At 39.6% G+C, this 17,947-nt stretch overlaps 1 protein-coding gene across 10 annotated transcripts in view; it reads left to right on the top strand.

Moving 5' to 3' along the window:
- B3GNTL1 (UDP-GlcNAc:betaGal beta-1,3-N-acetylglucosaminyltransferase like 1) overlaps positions 1-17,947 on the top strand; it is a 99,117-nt gene that overhangs the window by 53,675 nt on the left and 27,495 nt on the right. For all 10 annotated transcript variants that reach the window (XM_064395957.1, XM_064395959.1, XM_064395960.1 and 7 more), the window contains one exon: positions 14,928-15,023. In XM_064395957.1, coding sequence (XP_064252027.1) covers positions 14,928-15,023 — 96 coding nt within the window. The remainder of the gene's footprint in view (positions 1-14,927; positions 15,024-17,947) is intronic.

Raw genomic sequence — 17,947 nt, 5'->3', positions numbered from 1 at the left:
AGGGTGCTTTAATTTCCATCACCTTCCCCCCTGCTCCATTTCCCTCCTTAGCTCTCCTCATTTTGCTTCAGTTATCTGTTCCATACTGAAATTTGAATTTAATTTGATTTTCCTGGATACTGGTCAACAGCTACAATTGTCATCCTGAGGAGATTTTGGCCACCTGCACCTGAGCAGTGTCTGGGCATTTTTGCTATGGGGCATCTGCAGAGGAGGCTGAGGACATATCCAGCAGAGCTGAATTTTAGCCTACTTTTATCTTTGATTCTTTCTTTTGTAATCTTAGTTGTGATTATTTTTCTTTTCTTCCCAGAGGACACTAATGTTGTACCTTTTCAAACACAACAAGCAAAATTTATGTTGTGTTACTCAGTGATGCTCTTTGATCAGAAGATTGTGTTAACAATTTCTTTTAATTTTGAGACCAGGAGAGAAATGCCCAAGGGTGCCATAAATAATCTGTGAGTTTCAAGAGCCTTTCTTTTAGGTATTTTCTCCCTACAGTATTGAAACTTGTGATCTGTCACCAAAATGAGAGTTATTTAACAGAGTTTTTAAGCACAATGTTGTGTCTTTTGCTGAGTTTAGGGGGAAGTTATTTACTCCTCTTGACTGAGGACAGAATGTGTGGTCATGCTTTTCTTCACTGCCATTAGCTGCTAACAAAATACCTTCAAATATTTGCAAACACTCAGAACCAGAGCAGCCTCAGAGCGTTGCCCTTTGGTTAAGAAGATTTTTCATGTACAAATCAATCATGTGCTGGGTCTGGCTGGGCTGCAGTTCCCTTTCCTCACTGTTCTGCTCTGATATCTGGGCTGGTTTGGATATCACACTGTGATTTGGCCAGGGCTGAGCAGGGATCCCAAATTCCTGCAGGGCTGGGAGGGGACCTTGGCTGAGCCCAGGGATGTTCCCACAGTGTGATGGCACCTTCTGTGACAGCTCCTGAAAGGTGCCTGTGCTCAGCTGGGGCTGGGCTCTGTCTCCAGGCAGCACTGACACAACCAGAGCACACAAGGGAAATACAGGTTGGATATCAGGAAAAAGTTTTTCACAGCAAGGGTGATAAAGTTCTGGCATGGCTGCCCGGGGAGGTGGTGCAGTCACCATCCCTGGGTGTGTTTAACAAAGCCTGGATGTGGCACTGGGTGCCAGGGCTGAGTTGAGGTGTTGGGGCTGGGTTGAACTCAATGATCTTGAAGGTCTCTTGCAACCCAGTGATTCAGTGATAAAAGCCACAGGAAAGAAAGGGGACATTGGTTGTTAAGGCATTTGTTTTCCACCGCAGCCTCTCTGTGTACTGAGGCCCCAGGAAGCAGCCAAACGTTCCCTGCTACTGCGAAATGGAGAATAAATCATCTTTTTCCTATTTTTTAATTTGCTTCCACGCTCAGCCTTCACTTTTTGTTTTTATTAAACTGCCTTTATCTTGACCCCTGAGCTTTTCACCTTGTTTTCCCCCCATGCTGCTGAGGAGGGAGGTGAGAGTGGCTTGGTGGGCACCAGGGTCAGTTTTGCACGAGGGCTGCACAGCCTTGGAGCTGTGGGACACAGGCCAGTGGCTTTCAGGACAATTCCTCCTGTTTACGAAAAGCAGCAAAAAATGGCAAAGAAATGCTTTGCTCCAGCTGTTGAAAATGAATTACAGCACAGGCCCACACAGTAGCAGAGGATGCATTTCTACATTTGCACAATTACTGTAAAGCTGTGGGGTCCATTTGCTGTCTGAGGGCTCCTGCAGGAGCTGGGAAACATTAACTGGATTGGTTGAGACTGGTTTTAAAACTGCATCCTCAGGAATGGCTTCAAAAATACAGCATAAAGGTTTTCATTCTCTCCTGCTTTAGAAAGCCTTGCTTCCCTGGTTTTGTCCAGGGAATGGTTTATTCTGGCTAAATGGAAATATTTAGAACACGAAGGACATTCCTGACAAGATTATGTTTTTTAATATGAAATGGATTTGGATTTTAAATTCTTTTGCTGTTTGAAATGTTGATGTTTGGAATTGTGGTTGGATTTGTGAAGCAGCTGCAGTGCTGAGGGTATCCTGAGTTTGCAGCTGGCTAATGAGAAAGGATGTTGACTTGGACAATACCAATTACTGACCTTATTAGTCTTAGCAATGGTAAGTCTGTCTTGGAAAGAAAAGAAATTATGTCTAGTATGTATAGAACAATATAGAATGACAAAGCTATTGTGACAACAGGTGATAAGACTGAAAAAATGAGTGAAACTCTAAGCTTGTCAGAAATATGCATTGTTTGATTCAATCAAAAACAACATTGACCCAGTATATTTACCAAAAATGAAAGGAATGAAATATGCTTGAAAAGCAAATTTTTGTATCAATGTTCATCACTGAAAAACTTCACTTGAGATTTAAAAGTTGGTTCCCTCTGCTAAAACACTGCAGTGTAAAAGAAACTTGTCTCTATGTACCCGTTCTGCTTTCATAGCACTTCTGATTTATACACAGTTTAATGCAGTGAACATTGAGATTAGTTTTTTGTAAACTACTAGTAAAGCTAGAGAAATTTGCAATTTCTGTGAAGTGCCATGATTAGCAAAAATATGGGTTTGGGGGAAAGCATGGTGGTTTTAACATGAATAAGCTGGTTTAAATCACTGATAGCTCTCCTGATAATGCTCTGTGTACCTCCAAGGACAAACGAACACCTTAAGGTACAAAAGCTTTTATTTTAGCTAGAATTTTGTTAACTAATTCTGTAGTATTACAGCTTATATTAGTGTACTTCTGCCAGAAATACTTAGATCATGACACTGATCTTAAAAGTTTCCTTTTATTTATTTACTTCAATTTGTGTGAGGAGGTGGAAGGTCTCAGGGTGCAGCAGAAATGAGAGTCCAGGGGTGGTGGTTGTTGCTCAGCAAATGCTGTATGTTCTTCTCAACGTTTGACTGTTAGACTGAACAATATTTAAACAGAACTCAAAGCCCAGAACAGCTGTGACAGCAGAGGAAGTTTTGAGTCTTTTCCATTTTTTTTCTTTAATTCTTTCTTTTAATTTTCTTGAAGATCTTGTTATATCCCTTTCCTTTTTCTTCAAAGGATGTCTGGATTGTTTTGTGTTACCTGAAGGAAAGTCTCAGGCATTTGACAGTGAGTGACACGAGAGGCAAACTGCTCCCAGTGCCATCTCATCCCTGGTCCCACTGCTGTGGGACCAGGCACTCAGGGAGGATCAGGTCAGCCTGTTTTTTGAGAGGCTTTTCATTCTTCACTCATGATTCTTCATCCATTTTCATTCATCATTCCTCATCCATTTTCATTCATCATGCTTCATCCATTTTTTCCTTAAAAAGCTGCTTTTTTCTCCCTCTAATCTCAAAACAATTTTTGTGGGGCAGAATAACACATGTGCAGCAAAATTGCTGTTCATAAATGGCTCAACCTAAATATTTGAACACGGTTTGGGATGTCCAGTGGGGCCCAGTGGAATTAACAGGGATGAGCCAAGGGAGAGGATGTGCAGAAATGTATCCAGGCTGAAAGCTTGCAAGTTGGAAACTTTACAACTTGGAAACTGAGAATAAGCCTAGCCTGTCACTGAAATATCCAAAGTAATATGATGAGGCTGAGTAAAACTTGTCCAATCATCTTTTGGTGATGCTCAAATAAAAGTGTCTGTTATTTTTTGACCAGGCTTCCCACAGTGGTGGTCAGTCCTCTGAGTCTGTCAGTGTTGATGAGACATTTGGAGAGTGCCCCCAAAACCATATTTTAATTTGGTCAGCCCTGAAGTGCTCAGGATGATCACTGTAGGTCTGTTCCAGCTGAAGCAGTATATTTACTCTGTTTTGCTCAGTGTGTATAAAAATGGGATTTTTAAAATTGCAGCTGTGCTTTAAAATATTTATACTTCCTTAAAAATGTTCAGGTATGATCTTGATGTCCAAATGATTTGGGGTTTGGGCAGAAATGTTGCAGCAGAAATGTTTCTGTTCTGGGCCTGATGACCATGAGTTTTTTCCCAGTGATGAATTCATGTTGCTGATTCCCTGATGTGGCTTGGGGGGGCACCTAATGCCCCTTCTCCCCTCCCAGAGCCCCTCTGCCAGCCTGCAGGGGATGTTGGAGGTGCAGCAGAGGGCTAGGCTGGATCAGAAATACAAATATCCCATCAGCTGTGCACTGGATGCAGCAATTCCACTGAAGTCAGCGAAGGCAGTCCAGATTTCCACTGATAGAAGTGGAAACAGAACCATCTCCCACTGCATTAAAACACTGTCCAGCTGCTTGGTAACACTTATTAACTTTACATTTTGCAGATACTGTATATAAACCTGCTCTGTGTCTTTCCTAAGTGGCAGCTGGTATAAACACAGCATCGTGGTGCAGCATGAAACATGTGAGAAGCTCCCCTTGCAAGAGAAGGGAAGAGCTTATTATAAACAGCCCAATTCACATTCAAGTGCTTGGAGTGTCACACTTGCTGCACTGCTGCAATCTTGGCACTCAGGGAAGCACCCAGAGGGTGTGGAAGGGCTGTGGGATCCTTCCCTCTGCTCCTCTGCTGCTGGGGTCTCTGGGATCCAAGGGAAGTTCTGATCAGCCTGGAGGGTGTTTTATTGCTCACCCCCATGGCAGCTGTACAGTACAAACAGCAGCAGAAATCAGAGCACTGTATTCTCTACATCCTCCTAAAATTAAGTTTTCTCATGTTTCAATGGAGTAGGAAAACAAATTGAAATTTTGGCTGAGCAGGACAACTTTTCATGTTCCATGAGCATTAACGTGGCAATGTCTCATCTCGTTTGCATTAGCAAGAAGGACTTGCCAGGCAATATTTTGTATTTTTTCTGTTTAGGAATGGTGTTGCTGAGTTTGGAGGTTTGAGGCCAAGCTGGAATTCCTCCTCTGTGGCTGGTTCCTCAGTGACCATCCCTACACTGACACAGACAGGCTTTCAGAGCCCACTGGGTGCCATTTTTCACAGTGTTAGTTGAATTTACAAGTCCTGGCGGTATCAAACCTCTTTAGTTTTATCATCTTTTGGCGGTATTTGGCAGTATTTGAAGTTTTTTTAAGTTTGGTGGGGATTTTTTGTGTATGGCATTTTTTTGTTGTTGTTTTGTTTGTTTGTGGGGTTATTGTGGGTTTGTTTATTTGGTTTGGGGTTTTGTTGGTTTTTCTGGGTTTTGGTTTTTGTTGTTGTTGTTGAAGATGATGTTTTTATCATGATATTGGCTGTGAGGCTGAAATGCTTCAGCCAGTTTTGGGAGATCACAGCTTGCTGCTCTTCTCCTGAATTCAAATTAGAATAGATGACTTGATGCTGGTGGATATGATGTGAGTGACCATCACAACATAAATAGCTGTCTTTTATAGATGAATTAACCTGTTTTTCAAGAGGCTCATCATTTTTCATCAATTTCTTTTAAAAAAGCTGGTTTTTTCTCCTTCCAATCTCAAAACAATTTTTTTGGGGGAGAATAACACATGTGCATGTGTGCAAATTTACTGTTCATAAAAATGTCTTAACCTGGTTAAATATTTGAACATTTGCAGCTTGCCTGCTGATGGAATGGTTTCCTGAATCAGATTAAAAGATTTTTTCTGAGATTTTGCTGATTTTAGAACTTGGACTTCATTACTGCTGTACAGATCCTTCTGGTTCTGGGATTTGTTTTCATGTAGGATCAGCTTGTGAAATGCAGTTTTGAAAAGGGCAGAGATCCCCATTTCCAAAAAGATATTATAATATATATTTTATAATAAATAGGAATTCATTGTTGATACACTGATTTTACTTAATACAAAGCTAAGTTGGGTAAAGCCCTATGGGGAAATCTGATTTCATTCCTTTTGATCTTTTTTTATGCTGACATTGTACTTGAGTTTCAAAGCTGTAGTTGTTTGTCACCATGATAAACAAGCAGCACACACAAAGTTCTAGTTTCTAATTTTAGGGAATTTGGGAGAAATTAAGCTTTTATCTAAATTCTGTGAAGGAATGACAGGGAAATAATTATTATTAAATACTTTTAACCACAGTATTTTAAAGACACATTGTTATTGTGCTTTTTTTTGTGTTACATTACCTTTTCTCAGAATTTGTAGTTCACAGACCTGAAACCTCATTTAAATCTTAATCATTTTTAGCAGGATGTGTGAGACAAACAAGGGTGTTTATGTTGAGTGACCCATGGAGCTCTCAAAGATATAAATCACAAGAGCTGCTTAGCAGATCCTTCCCAGCTGGTGCTACAGCCATGGTTCAGTATAACCAAAACTGCTGCTCTGTTTTTAAGTTTTAAATTGCATTAAGTACTATTGTAGCATCTGTTTCCTCCACTGATTTTCAGCTTCTTGGCAAATGAAAAATCAACATTTTCTATTCTGATTCAGTTAGTTTCCATTAGATAGTTATTATATCTCTCTCTGATATTACAGCAAGACCCTTTAATGCAGATGCCCTTACTATTTATTGATGGTAGGTGCTGAGGGCCATATAGTAAATATCTACTGTCTGTTTGGTGTGAATATTTCTGCAGGACAGGATAAGAAGATTATATTTAAAAAAGAATGTAAAAAATCCTTTTCATATGCATAGCACAATTGAATTCTTCTTAATTCTTTGATCATTTTAGCTGCACTTTGCTTATTATCAGCTTCCTATTGTGTATTAAACCACTTTTTTAGAGATGATTTCTTTAAAAATTAATTTAATCTTAGTGGAGAAAATAATTCCATCAGTTTGAGGATAATTATAATTGTCTAATTATAGGACTGCTCCAAAGCAGGAACTGGAAATGCCAAGTTCAGGAAGAATTTCAGAATTTTAGGAATGAAAATTCAGGAATTTTAGGAATGAATTTTAGGTGATGCACACCCAGAGGTACAGTGTGAGTTCCAGCTGCCCATGCTGTGAGAGGTTGGAGGTTGCACTCAGTCACAAATTAATGAAATGTTGGTTGTGTTTCTGGCTGGGAAGCAGGGGAAGAACCTAAAAATCCAACCCCACATCTAAAACCATTAACAAATTATTGGGGAGGCTGAAAGAGGAGACTGCAGAGAGGAGGGAAAGCTTTGTGGTGCTCTCAGCTCTGCTTTGTCTCAGAATTTACAGACTGATGGGCACTTAATTTCTATCTCTGCAAATGCTCAGGGTTGGTTGAGGTCTTCCCAGCTGTGTCTCCTGCACTGCTGAAAAACAAATTCTTGAGAGAGACCACTGGGATCTGGATGAATGCATTGGGTCCTTTTCATTATCAAAAATGTGTGTGTGTTTAAAAGCTGTTGCTGAGGTGATGGGTTTTTTACTCTCAGTATGTATCTGTTTTATAATAGAAGATTAGAGACAGTGTGCAGAAAGCTAAGACCCTGAGATCTTAAATTTTCCCCCTGTAAAATCTGCTGTTTGCTACAGTTTCTGCACTAGCAGTGACATTTATTTTTCTAAAATACATTTTTATTTTCTGTCTTTGCCTTGTTCTCCCCTTCACACTTTTGAAGGGTTGCAGAACTCAAATCAAACACTCTCAAGGCACTGGAATGTATTTGGTCCTTTGATACTCCCCAAAGACTTGCAATATGATGGAAGACATGAGGGAGAGATTTAGGCTAAAGTTTGCTTTGATTTCCTAAAGAAAACATTCTTCTATTGCAGCTGTTAATCAGATAATCAGAATCTGTAGTTTAAGACCTGATCTAAATTTTCTGTTTTGCCTTCTTCTAAAGGGTAAAAGTCTATAGGGAGAAAAAAACCCACAAAATAAATATAATTTATATTGGAATAAACACAGCGAGTTTGCATGAATATTTAATATTTCTCCTGTGGGTCTTTTGCATGTACATTAGCACACAGCTGAACTTCTCAAATTCAGAAGTGATCTCCTTCCCTACAGTTTGGTGCTTGTTTATAAGGTGCTTGTATTTCTTTCATTTAACTGAAGGTCATGTGTCCCCCACTTCCAAGTTGCATAAAACTTTTATAGCACGAGCTTTTATTTGAAAAAGAGAATTAGTATGAAGGATTTGTTGCACTCTCAGATAATCCTGAACACTCAGAAGTATTTCATGTTTCTCTCTCCAAATACCTGCATTTTAAAATTTGCTGAAGCTGAGATTTGCCAGGAGGTTTACTCACATTTCAGCTGAACATTAATTCTGGGAGCTGGCATGTAAAAAAGTTTCATGTGTTGAATTTTATGGGAGTTTGTTTTCCTCTTTGCCAGCACATTTTAGGGAAGCTTGTTAATTGTGGATAAGCATCAAGTACTTTAAGAGCAGGATAGTTTTATTTTTTAGCCACACCATAAGTGAGACACTTCTGTTGTCTATATTGTCATCTGTTAAATGCTGTCTAATAAATCACAAATATAAAAGCCAAATTCAGTTTTCATCTTGTGAAAATTCAATGTGCATGTGCACAAGTCAAATGGAAAGGTAATTTTTTGGACTTATTTTGCGAGAGCATTGGTCAGTGTTGTTTCTTAGCAGATCTCTTGTTTGTTCTAATCACAATTTAGGACCTGCCAATATGACTTCAAGCAGATTTTCCTTCTTTTGTAGTAAAACCTCAGCACAAACAGCAAGCCAAGAAGACAACCAACCTCTTGGTGCAGAATGCTTTATTTTACTGCATGGAGTCATTCTTCCATTGTAACTACTTGACTCTTTAAATACTGGAAAACCTCCAAGAATTAGAGAAACTTTTTGTAAAGACCACTTTTAGTAGCCTACAGACCCCCCCAAAAAAAAAGCTGTAAGACATGCTACAATCATACAGGCTGTTTCCTTTGCATGCAGCTATTGTTTTGGCTTCAGCAGTAGGTTAATTCATCGTCATTAGCAGGGAAAAGCTCTAAAAACGTCCAGAAGAATGGTGCTTGCTCTTGGGCATTCAGCTACAAAGCAGAGATATTCAGCCCTGTGGCCGGCCCTCAATTATCCCACACAATGGGGCTGGCAGGAGCTGCCTCCCAAAAAGCAAAGCCACAGCCAATTCCATCCATAGGAACTGGACTGGAAACCCAAAGTTAATATATTTGCTTGCAGCGAGTTTGTAAACAGTTTTGCTTTCAGCAGCAAATTTTAAGGGAATCTAATAACGAGGGTAAAGAGCAGCCTGCCATATGCTGCCTTTACCCAGCATTTCATTCTTTGTGGGGCTCTGAGATGTCAGGAGGAGGTGATGCCCTGCTGATACACACCCTGCTTTGCATTTCAGGTGGTGGATTCACTGCAGAGACTGGCTATGAAAATTTTATTTCATATAGGGAATGCTATTTGTAAAAAAAAAAAAAAAAAAAATAAAAAAAATTAGTATTTTGATATAACGGTTGTGTAGCTGTAAAGAGGACTGTTGTACTTTTCTGAAAGTGAATGGCCTGGTGAAAAGCACTGGAAATGCAATAAACTGTGAGGAACCAGGGAGGTTCTTACAGCAAAATTCAGCTTTTCTCCCCCAGCTTTCCTCCCATTACTGTGCCCTCTGCATTCAGAGAAAGCATCACCTCACAGCTCCTCTCACTGGCTCTGCTCTGTTTCCTGCAAGCTCTGAGACATTCCAGCCTCCATTCAGGCTTCAGATCCAGAGGAAATCTCAGGGAGCTGTAGGTCATAAATTTTCCAGGAGCAGGAATACCTTCTTGGAGGTGCTGAATGTTCTCTGCTTTCACTGGCATTAGCAGCTCTCAGGACTCTCTTTCTCTTTTTTGATTAGTTTTGTAGCTTAGTAGAGTTTGGGATTGTGAAGGCTAAATCCCACTGATTTTCAGTCAGGCCTGCACCAGAATTTTTGTGTACACACCAGCTTTTCTGCACAGAGAGGCAAGGTATGGTTTATTTCAATAATCTGCTTTTTGCTGTGCTGGATTCCAGCTTCCTTAGAGGAGGATTTTCAGCTGCTCTGGAGGCTTGCAGTGATGAGGTGACACAGGCAGTTATTTGTACAGGCCCAGGAAAGGGTACAGCAGTTCAGTGCAGTGTAAACCAACTGCATGGAATCCATTCCACACTGCCTGCTTTTTTGTTCTAATCACAATTTAGGACCTGCCAATATGACTTTAAGCAGATTTTCTTTCTTTTGTAGTAAAACCTCAGCATAAACAGCAAGCCAAGAAGACAACCTCTTGGTGCAGAATGCTTTATTTTACTGCATGGAGTCATTTTTCCTATTTTTCCAAATTTCCTAATTTCCAAACTTTTCCTAAAAGCTTCATAAAGCTCATTGTAGTTATTTTCTTTTGAAAAATCCTCTTTGACCAGTACTTTGTTGAAGTAGGAAGAGTCTTTTTTTCCCTTCCCTACCCTCTGTACCTCTGGTCTCACACTACCTGATTGTGGATGTAAACCTGGTACACCTCAGGATCAAGGTCCTGGTACATTCATTGCTGAATTAATGCACAGATATCTTAACTCATCACTGCTTCAAGGTCAGGAATGATTCCCTTCAGCCCATGCTGTGCTTACAGAATCACTGTGGCCCTCCCCATGGGGTTTGTTCTCTTTTCTTTTTCACCTTCTAAAGTGTCAGTGTATTCCCCTGGATATTTGAAAGCTTCATTTGTCTCAACAAATGTGTCAAATCCTTGATTTGTATGGATATAATTTTGGAAAAATGCTGTAGCATAAGTAGAATTAAATGTGTGGTGTGTTTTGGGGAATTAGCTCCTGGAGAAATTAAATTAAATTAAATTAAATCTGTTGCTTTTGAGAGCTGCCTGGTTTCCCCTGTGTGTCCTGCATGGCACGATGATATCTGGTGTGACAAGGTTGTTTCACCATCTGCATATCTGCTTTTATCACTGCTGTTAGACTTTGATTTGCTGCTTCAGGAAAGAGAACTTTCCTCGAGGAGTTTCTGTAAACACACAAATGCCTTTCCCTGTACTGGAACTGAGGTTTTGCACTGAATTCTGGCATGGCCTGGGCTGAGCATCAGTGGGAACCAGAGTTCCATGTGCTGCTGACAGCTTTGAGACACAACAATGCAAGTCACTTTATCAGCTCTTTGTGCTCTTTAGATTTATTTTCAGAGAATCTGTGTAACAGTTGGATGTAATTCGATAGCCAAACAGTGAACAAGAACAAACCAGTTTCAATTACTTGCTACTTGATCCTTGGAATAAACCCAGCTAGTTATAAAAGTTCTAAATAATTTAGTAAATAAGATGCTGAAATAGGAATTTGTGCCCATCATGTGGAGATGGAGATAGGTTATGACAACACTCTTCTTCAGGAATTCAAACCTTGAACAGGATTATACCTTCATCTTCTGGTTTTTAACATGAAATATTCAATATTTAGATTTTTTTTACAGCCTACCGTGTTCTGTAATTAATAACAAGTATTATTAATAAACATTAATCTTTCAATCCAGCTGTGTGGGAAAGGTTCACAGGCCCAACCTGCTCTCAGAATATTGAATTAATTCCTCAAGGAGGTCTGGAAACCCACTGGTGTTCCAAGGTGACACAAGACATTTGTAAAGCACAGTTGGAGGATATTTCCAAGAAAACTAAACATAGTTGATGGCACCATCATTCAAATTCTGCTTTTGATTGATTGTCAAGTTAAGACTAGCATGTCCTCTTTGTTTCTCTCGTTCCAGTCCATGCTATCTAAAAGATTTATGGATAAAATCTGGAGTGTCAGTCTCACAAAGTGAGAAATTGCAGTTTTTATCACAGAATAAGGCAATTTGACCATTTTTTAACACCTTGGCAAGAGTTTATGACAAGAATAGACAAAAAAGAAATACAGAGGAAACTTTCCCATCAGACTAAACCGAGGTGAAATATAGAATTTCCAAAGTGCAGAAGGTTGAGGTTATTTTTTTTCGCTTGAAGATAAAATTTCAAAAGCTCTGCAAGGTGGTTTTCAGAAGTTTGGCAGATGCCTCAGTGTTTCAGAACAGTTGTTAGTGTTTTTCCTGGCCAGTTCTCCTCCCATCAGAGTGGGTATTCAGTTTTATGTTTCAGCTGGACTCGAGCTGTGGGCAGTGACCAAGAAGGGAGGGTTTGTTTTCCTCTCCAAAGCTTTTCCTTCCCTCTCCAGTGTGTCAGTGGTATTGCTGCTCTGACCCCACAGTGAACTGATTCAGAGAGCTAAGGCTGTAGAAAACTAACACTAGAAACAAGGAAAATAATGGCTTTTTACTGATGTAGTGCTTTGATCCATCCTGGGGTCAGGAGAGTGCCAGTGCTGTGACTGGGGTGTGCAGCCAGAGGCAGGATGAGTGGGAGAGCTCTTAATTAATGTAAATGTGGTGTAAATGGAGATTTCTAGCAGTTTCATCAGCTTAGAGATTATTTCTGGATCATCTCTACTGCTGCTGAGAAGGGTTTAGTGCTCTCTGCTTGGTGCCCTGCTTTCCTACATCCTCCTGTGTGGTGGCATTGCTGATTTATGGTTTGTTGGATCAGGAGGTTCAGCTGACAACAACAACAAAGAGAATTTCAGCTTCACAAAAGTTATTCTTACATAGCAGGGCAAAGGTAGTGTGAATTTGTCCTTTGTGACAGCAGCACAAATAAATTCCCTAGAGTCAGTTTTGATGTTGCACTGTAAGTTTTCATGTAGGAAAAGTTTATTTGCCAATTCCTTGGCTCTCAGCTGCTGTGCTGTGCAGGTTTAAAGACCTCCTTGAAGGACAAAATCCTGAAATCATGTGTGCCATCATCAGTCTCTGTTTTGCCCGTGTGATTCTCCTCTGGTGTCTCTGCTGAGATGGACAGTGAGCCACAGAACACTGCTGGATTTAGGAGGGACATCAGTGGATGCAGTGTGTGATGGTCTGCTGTAAAATCATCATGTGTTAACATCAGGGCCTTTTGGAAGTGTCCTTTTAAATTTTCATAATAACAATAATATAAATAAAATAATTGTTTTTATTATAAAATAAGATAAATTCATAATATAGCTAATAGAAAAGTAATATATTAAATATTTATTAAATAATAATAAATACTACAATCTAATAATATCTTTATTATAATATAAATAATATTATAATACTATTTATTATAAAATATTGATATATACTTATTTATTATTGTGAAATAGCCTATTCTGTCTGGTTTCACTGAAGTGTCTGTGTCAGTGTTGTCTGGGGTGTTTGGGAGGGATGCTCTTGGCACGTGAGAGCACAGCTGATGGCTGGGAGCCCCAGCTCTGAGGTGAAGTGCACTCCTGATCCCCGAGGGACCTGGCAGCTCGGAGGAAATGCCATTCTGGCCTCTCCAGACACATTTCACAAGTACCCACGGGCTCAAGACTTTCTTTTGAAGTTTTTGTGTCTTTCAGAAATGAGATTCAATGCAATGCCCTCTGGCCTGGCTTTTCTCCCCGCTGCTGTTTTCTTTTGGGATTACTCTTTGGTCATTGTTTGGTTCAGGCCATACTCAATTGCCCTTGTAATTAATGTGGAGCTAATAACCATGTACTCAGTAATCAGGCTGCTCTGCTTTTCTGGGCTTGTTTTGACTCCTTCAGCTCCCACTGACTCTTAGGGGGAGAATTTTACATTTAACACCTCTGAACTGGAGTATTTCATCTCTGGACAACCTGCTGATGAGTTAAGACATTAGGTGATAGGATGGTTCTGATTAAATATGAGCCTAGAATTGAAGTGTCTGGATGAAAATGAGTCACCCCAAGATTCTTTTAGGGACAGGGAAGTTCTGTTGGCATGCTGTGTGCTTCACCTGAAGTTTGGGAAAATGCCTGTTAGAAAAGTGGGAGTAGGTAATCTGCCATATTTTGATTGCATTTCTAATTTAATTCATTTGGACAATTGTTTTAAATGTCTTTATTTGGTTTTAAGTCCATGTTTTTCTGTGGAAATTGAAGTGGCCAAACGTAAGAGTTTGTGGAGCTCTCTCAGGCTGACATCAAGAGGAGCACCTTTAAAATGTAGATGCATGTGACAAATGTACACTCTTCATTTAAGCTGTACAGGAATATGAACATTACCAGTATAACATGAAATTGTCAGCTTACAGATGAGCACTGCCATTTGACTGACAGCAGTTGTGAAGTTGGTTTTTTCTGCCTTCGTGGCCCAGGGTGTGCTCTGCAGTTCCTGTGTCTCTGCTGGAAGCAGGCACAAGCTCCTGCTTCACTTTGCACCTTGTGTTTGACAAGTTCAGTCTCCCCTTTGCCTGGATTCTTCATCTTGTGCAAAAGGAAGAACCAGTTTACCTCCTGTCATCCACATTCTGGCTTATTTCACAGTTATACTTGCAACAAGTTTGTTTAAAGCTTCAAAGACCCATTTGTATAGTTCTTGGCTGTCACAAATGAAGAGATGAACTTAATAGTTACTCCCTTTTCTCTACTTAAAGCTCTTCCTTTCCAAAAACCTTTAATTGTAGGTACCCCTGGGTAGCAAATCCACAATACTCAGGTGATGTTTAAAACAAATCGCATTTTACTTGTCCAAGCTTCATTAGGGTTTAAGTGTCTTTGGCAGAAATAAAAGACCAGTGAAAGTTCATACTTAATATATGTATAAGGAATATGAAATGGAAAAAAAAATCAGTGCTCAGAAAATGTAGGGTTCAGTTTAAGAGTTTGAACTTTCTGTAATTCTTCTCAATTACTTCACTTCCATATTAACATCATCATTATTGATAAAGTGCCAGCTCCAGTGTAATACTTTAAATATGGAAAAATGTTTTCAGTTGCAGCTTGGGGGAGAAAAGAAGGTCATGGAATATGGAGCAGGAGCCAGACTCACCTTTTGGGCTGTGGCACCTGGGAGATTCTGCTACACTGCCCTTCCAACACTAAGCACCTGCTAAAATTCCAGCACTGGCTCTTCTCTGTGTTCAAAATTGCTGAAGGGTATAGGCATAACTTCAGGTGGATGTGTGAGGTCTGCTTTGTTCCTCAGCAGCTGCTGGGTTTGACATTTTGTTAACTGAATGGAATTTTTCCTCTCTTTTCTCCCTAGGTGTTCACTTCCCATGGGCCTACTGTGGTCATGCCAACCTGGTTCTGCTCTCGAGAATGGTTTTTTCATGTGGGAAGATTTGATGAGGGTGGAAAGGTGAGTGCTGCAGGTGATCTGTAGTCCAGGAGCCATCCCTTTGTTTAACAGCCTCTACCTGTTATTAAGGAAAAATAGGGAAGGGATGTAGATGAAAACTGAGCTCTAACAAAACCTGGGTCATACAATTTTTTTAAAAACCAGTCTCCAACCAACTGAAATTGTTTGGGAATAACCCTGGAATGGAAGGACCCACCTGAGGTTGACGTTGTAACACATCTATTGGATGTGTCAGCAAACCTGGAAAAATTGAAGGTTTCAGACACCAAAGCTCCTCTTTGATCTCTGGAATAGATGCTAAAAACAGGTGAGCCCTTAGTTTTGTTATGAGCTGGGTGAGGTCGGTTGCTGAAAGAAGTTGGGAGGGAAGAAAGGTGCAGAATGGCAGAGGGACAAAAGCATCTTCATCTAAGGGGGAAGATTGATAGCCCTGAGAGGAAAAAAGAACGGCCATAAAACCACTACCACTAAAACTCATTTATCCACCTGTCCTCTTGTCAGTCTTGGTTCTTGTGCTCGTCCTTGGAAGATTCTAACTACCTTCTCCTCAAGGATCAGAGCTGAAAGGTTACAAATTCAATACCTGTGGTCTCAGAAGTGTTTTTTCCCTGACAGTTAGGTGTTCTTTGTCTTTATGAATTTCCCATATGAGTTCAATTTAATTGCTTTAAGCTCATCAGTGTGTTTATGGAATAAAATCCATGGGTGTCTGTTAGCAGTGTTTATTGTGGTAGTTGAAATATGTTGGCAAATAGATCTAATTTAAACACATTTGGATCTATTTTGTGTGGTTTGATTCTGAGAGGTTTTGCTTCCAGTGGTTTTGGTGAGATTTTAGAGCTAAAATGGGTGGTTCTGATTTTTTTCCCAAAGCTTTCATTTATTAGCACTCTAAAACAAATCTGCTAAGGCTATTTCCTATTTAATTATTTAAACTACAACAGATGATGATGATGATGATTATTATTTTTATAGCTTTTAAATGAAGCCCTTCAGTGCCATGCAGTGTGTGTATATATATACATGTGTGTGTATGTATGAGGATATACAAATATTATTCTTTGGGCTGCCAAAAAATTATAATTATAAGGAGACAGCAGAGAAAGAACTGAATTGTTTAGAGCAGTGAAAAGATTTGCCCTTAATTACATGGAGTGAAAGAGCTGGGAATGGTGCCTGGCTCCCAATACAATCTACATTTGCTGACCCGTGCTCTTTATTTCTTTTTTATTATTATTTCTTATCATTGTATTTTCACTCTGAAGGATGTTTGACTTCTTGAGCGTTGTTAGTAAGCTCCAGAAAGAAAGCAAGCAAGTTAAAGCAGCAGCAACAATAGAACAGCAAGCCTAATGATAAAGTTCAAGAGGTTAAGTTAAATAGACTATTGTTCTGTGCTTTTTGCTTTTCATTTTGGCTTTTTTTTTTCTCCTTGTTTTGTTTTTATGAGTAGGGTTTTTTCTGTTTTGCTCTTTCTGTGTAATTGTTAGGAACTATGCCACTGGTTATTCAGCTGTAGTACACTGACAATCTTAATCCTGATGATTTTTCAGCCACAATGCATGATATGTCCTTCTGGTTTGAAGAATTACCAGTGATAAGTTGAACTTATTGTTTGTCCCTATTGTGAGGTGTCCAACATGTCCAAGCTCAGGCTCTGGCTGATGCAGAGGACCTTCAGAAAAACACCCCAAGAGCAGGACAGATCTGAACAAAGCAGTGAAGTCAAACCTTTGTCTTCTGAGGGTTTAGAGGACACAAAATCAAGCCTTAAATCTTGAGCATTTAGTGTTACAAAGTATTTAGCATTGCTCTAACTCGTTCATTTTAATTTGAAAAGAAATCCTTTAAAGCAAAGGAAGTTTTTCTCTGTGTGTCAGCAGAGCTGAGAATACTCTGAAGGGTCTCATCCCTGTAAATTCTGACCTGAGCCAGGATCTGCATTCATCTGATCACTTCCATCTCCATTTTTGAGTTAGTGTTTATTAATGAGACTTGCCAGTGTCACATTGCTGGAAGTAAACACAGCAAATCTCAGCCCAGCAAATCTCCACGTTTTGGCCTTCTCCATTTGCTGAACTGTTTCTTGCCAAAAAGCTGCATTTCTCATCTGAAATTAAATCCAAACACCTGTTCTTCGTATTTCAGTGCTTAGGAAAGAATGGAGGGTAATTCTTCCATGGGAGAAATTGTGATGTGATGTTGATGGTAACAGAGCGGGTGGAGTGATCAAATACAAATAGATGTGCTGTGGTGTAATCCTTTTTCTATTCCAGGTAAATATGTGTGTCTCTCTCCAGTCGTTCAGGCTTTAGGTTAAACAGGATTTTTCCTTTTTGTTTTTAATGAAGTTCTTTCTGATCAAGATCTGCAGTTGTTGGAAGTGTATTCCTTTTAGGTCCAAACAAAATAACATGCTCATAAATGGTCTCAAAGAACCTGACAGTTTTGTTTTATATATTAATTAGCTAAAATGGTTAAATAATAAAAGAGATTTTATTTATGCAATCTCTGATAAAGTATAATGAAAGCAGGAATACTGAAAAGATTTTAGCGAGCTCTGATACTGTTCATAATACAATGGAAATGGTTCCAAGCCTATCAAGTAACATTTCAAATAGTATCCCCTGCTGGAAGAAGAGTCACATGATGAACCGTATTTTTGGCTTTCTTTTTTTAGGAAACTAAAAGAAAATAATCTTTTAAGCAATTTTGGATAAAGGGCAGTACTTCCTTATTGAAAAAAAGTAGCAGCACTTCCTAAACCCTCCAGAACTCCCATTTGACACTTGGTGTGTGACATTACCAGGGGTGGCTTTGCTGCTGGAGTTTTTGGTGTCTCCTAGTAAGTAGCACCATTGTTAAAAAGTAATAACCGTGTCCAAAAGCATCACAAAAAAATTGTGCTGAGGAGAAAAATGCCC

Source organism: Passer domesticus, chromosome 20, assembly GCF_036417665.1.
Source record: "Passer domesticus isolate bPasDom1 chromosome 20, bPasDom1.hap1, whole genome shotgun sequence".
Taxonomy (NCBI): Eukaryota; Metazoa; Chordata; class Aves; order Passeriformes; family Passeridae; genus Passer; species Passer domesticus.
Note: the sequence above shows the minus strand (reverse complement) of the source record. Positions and strands in the feature narration are given on the sequence as shown.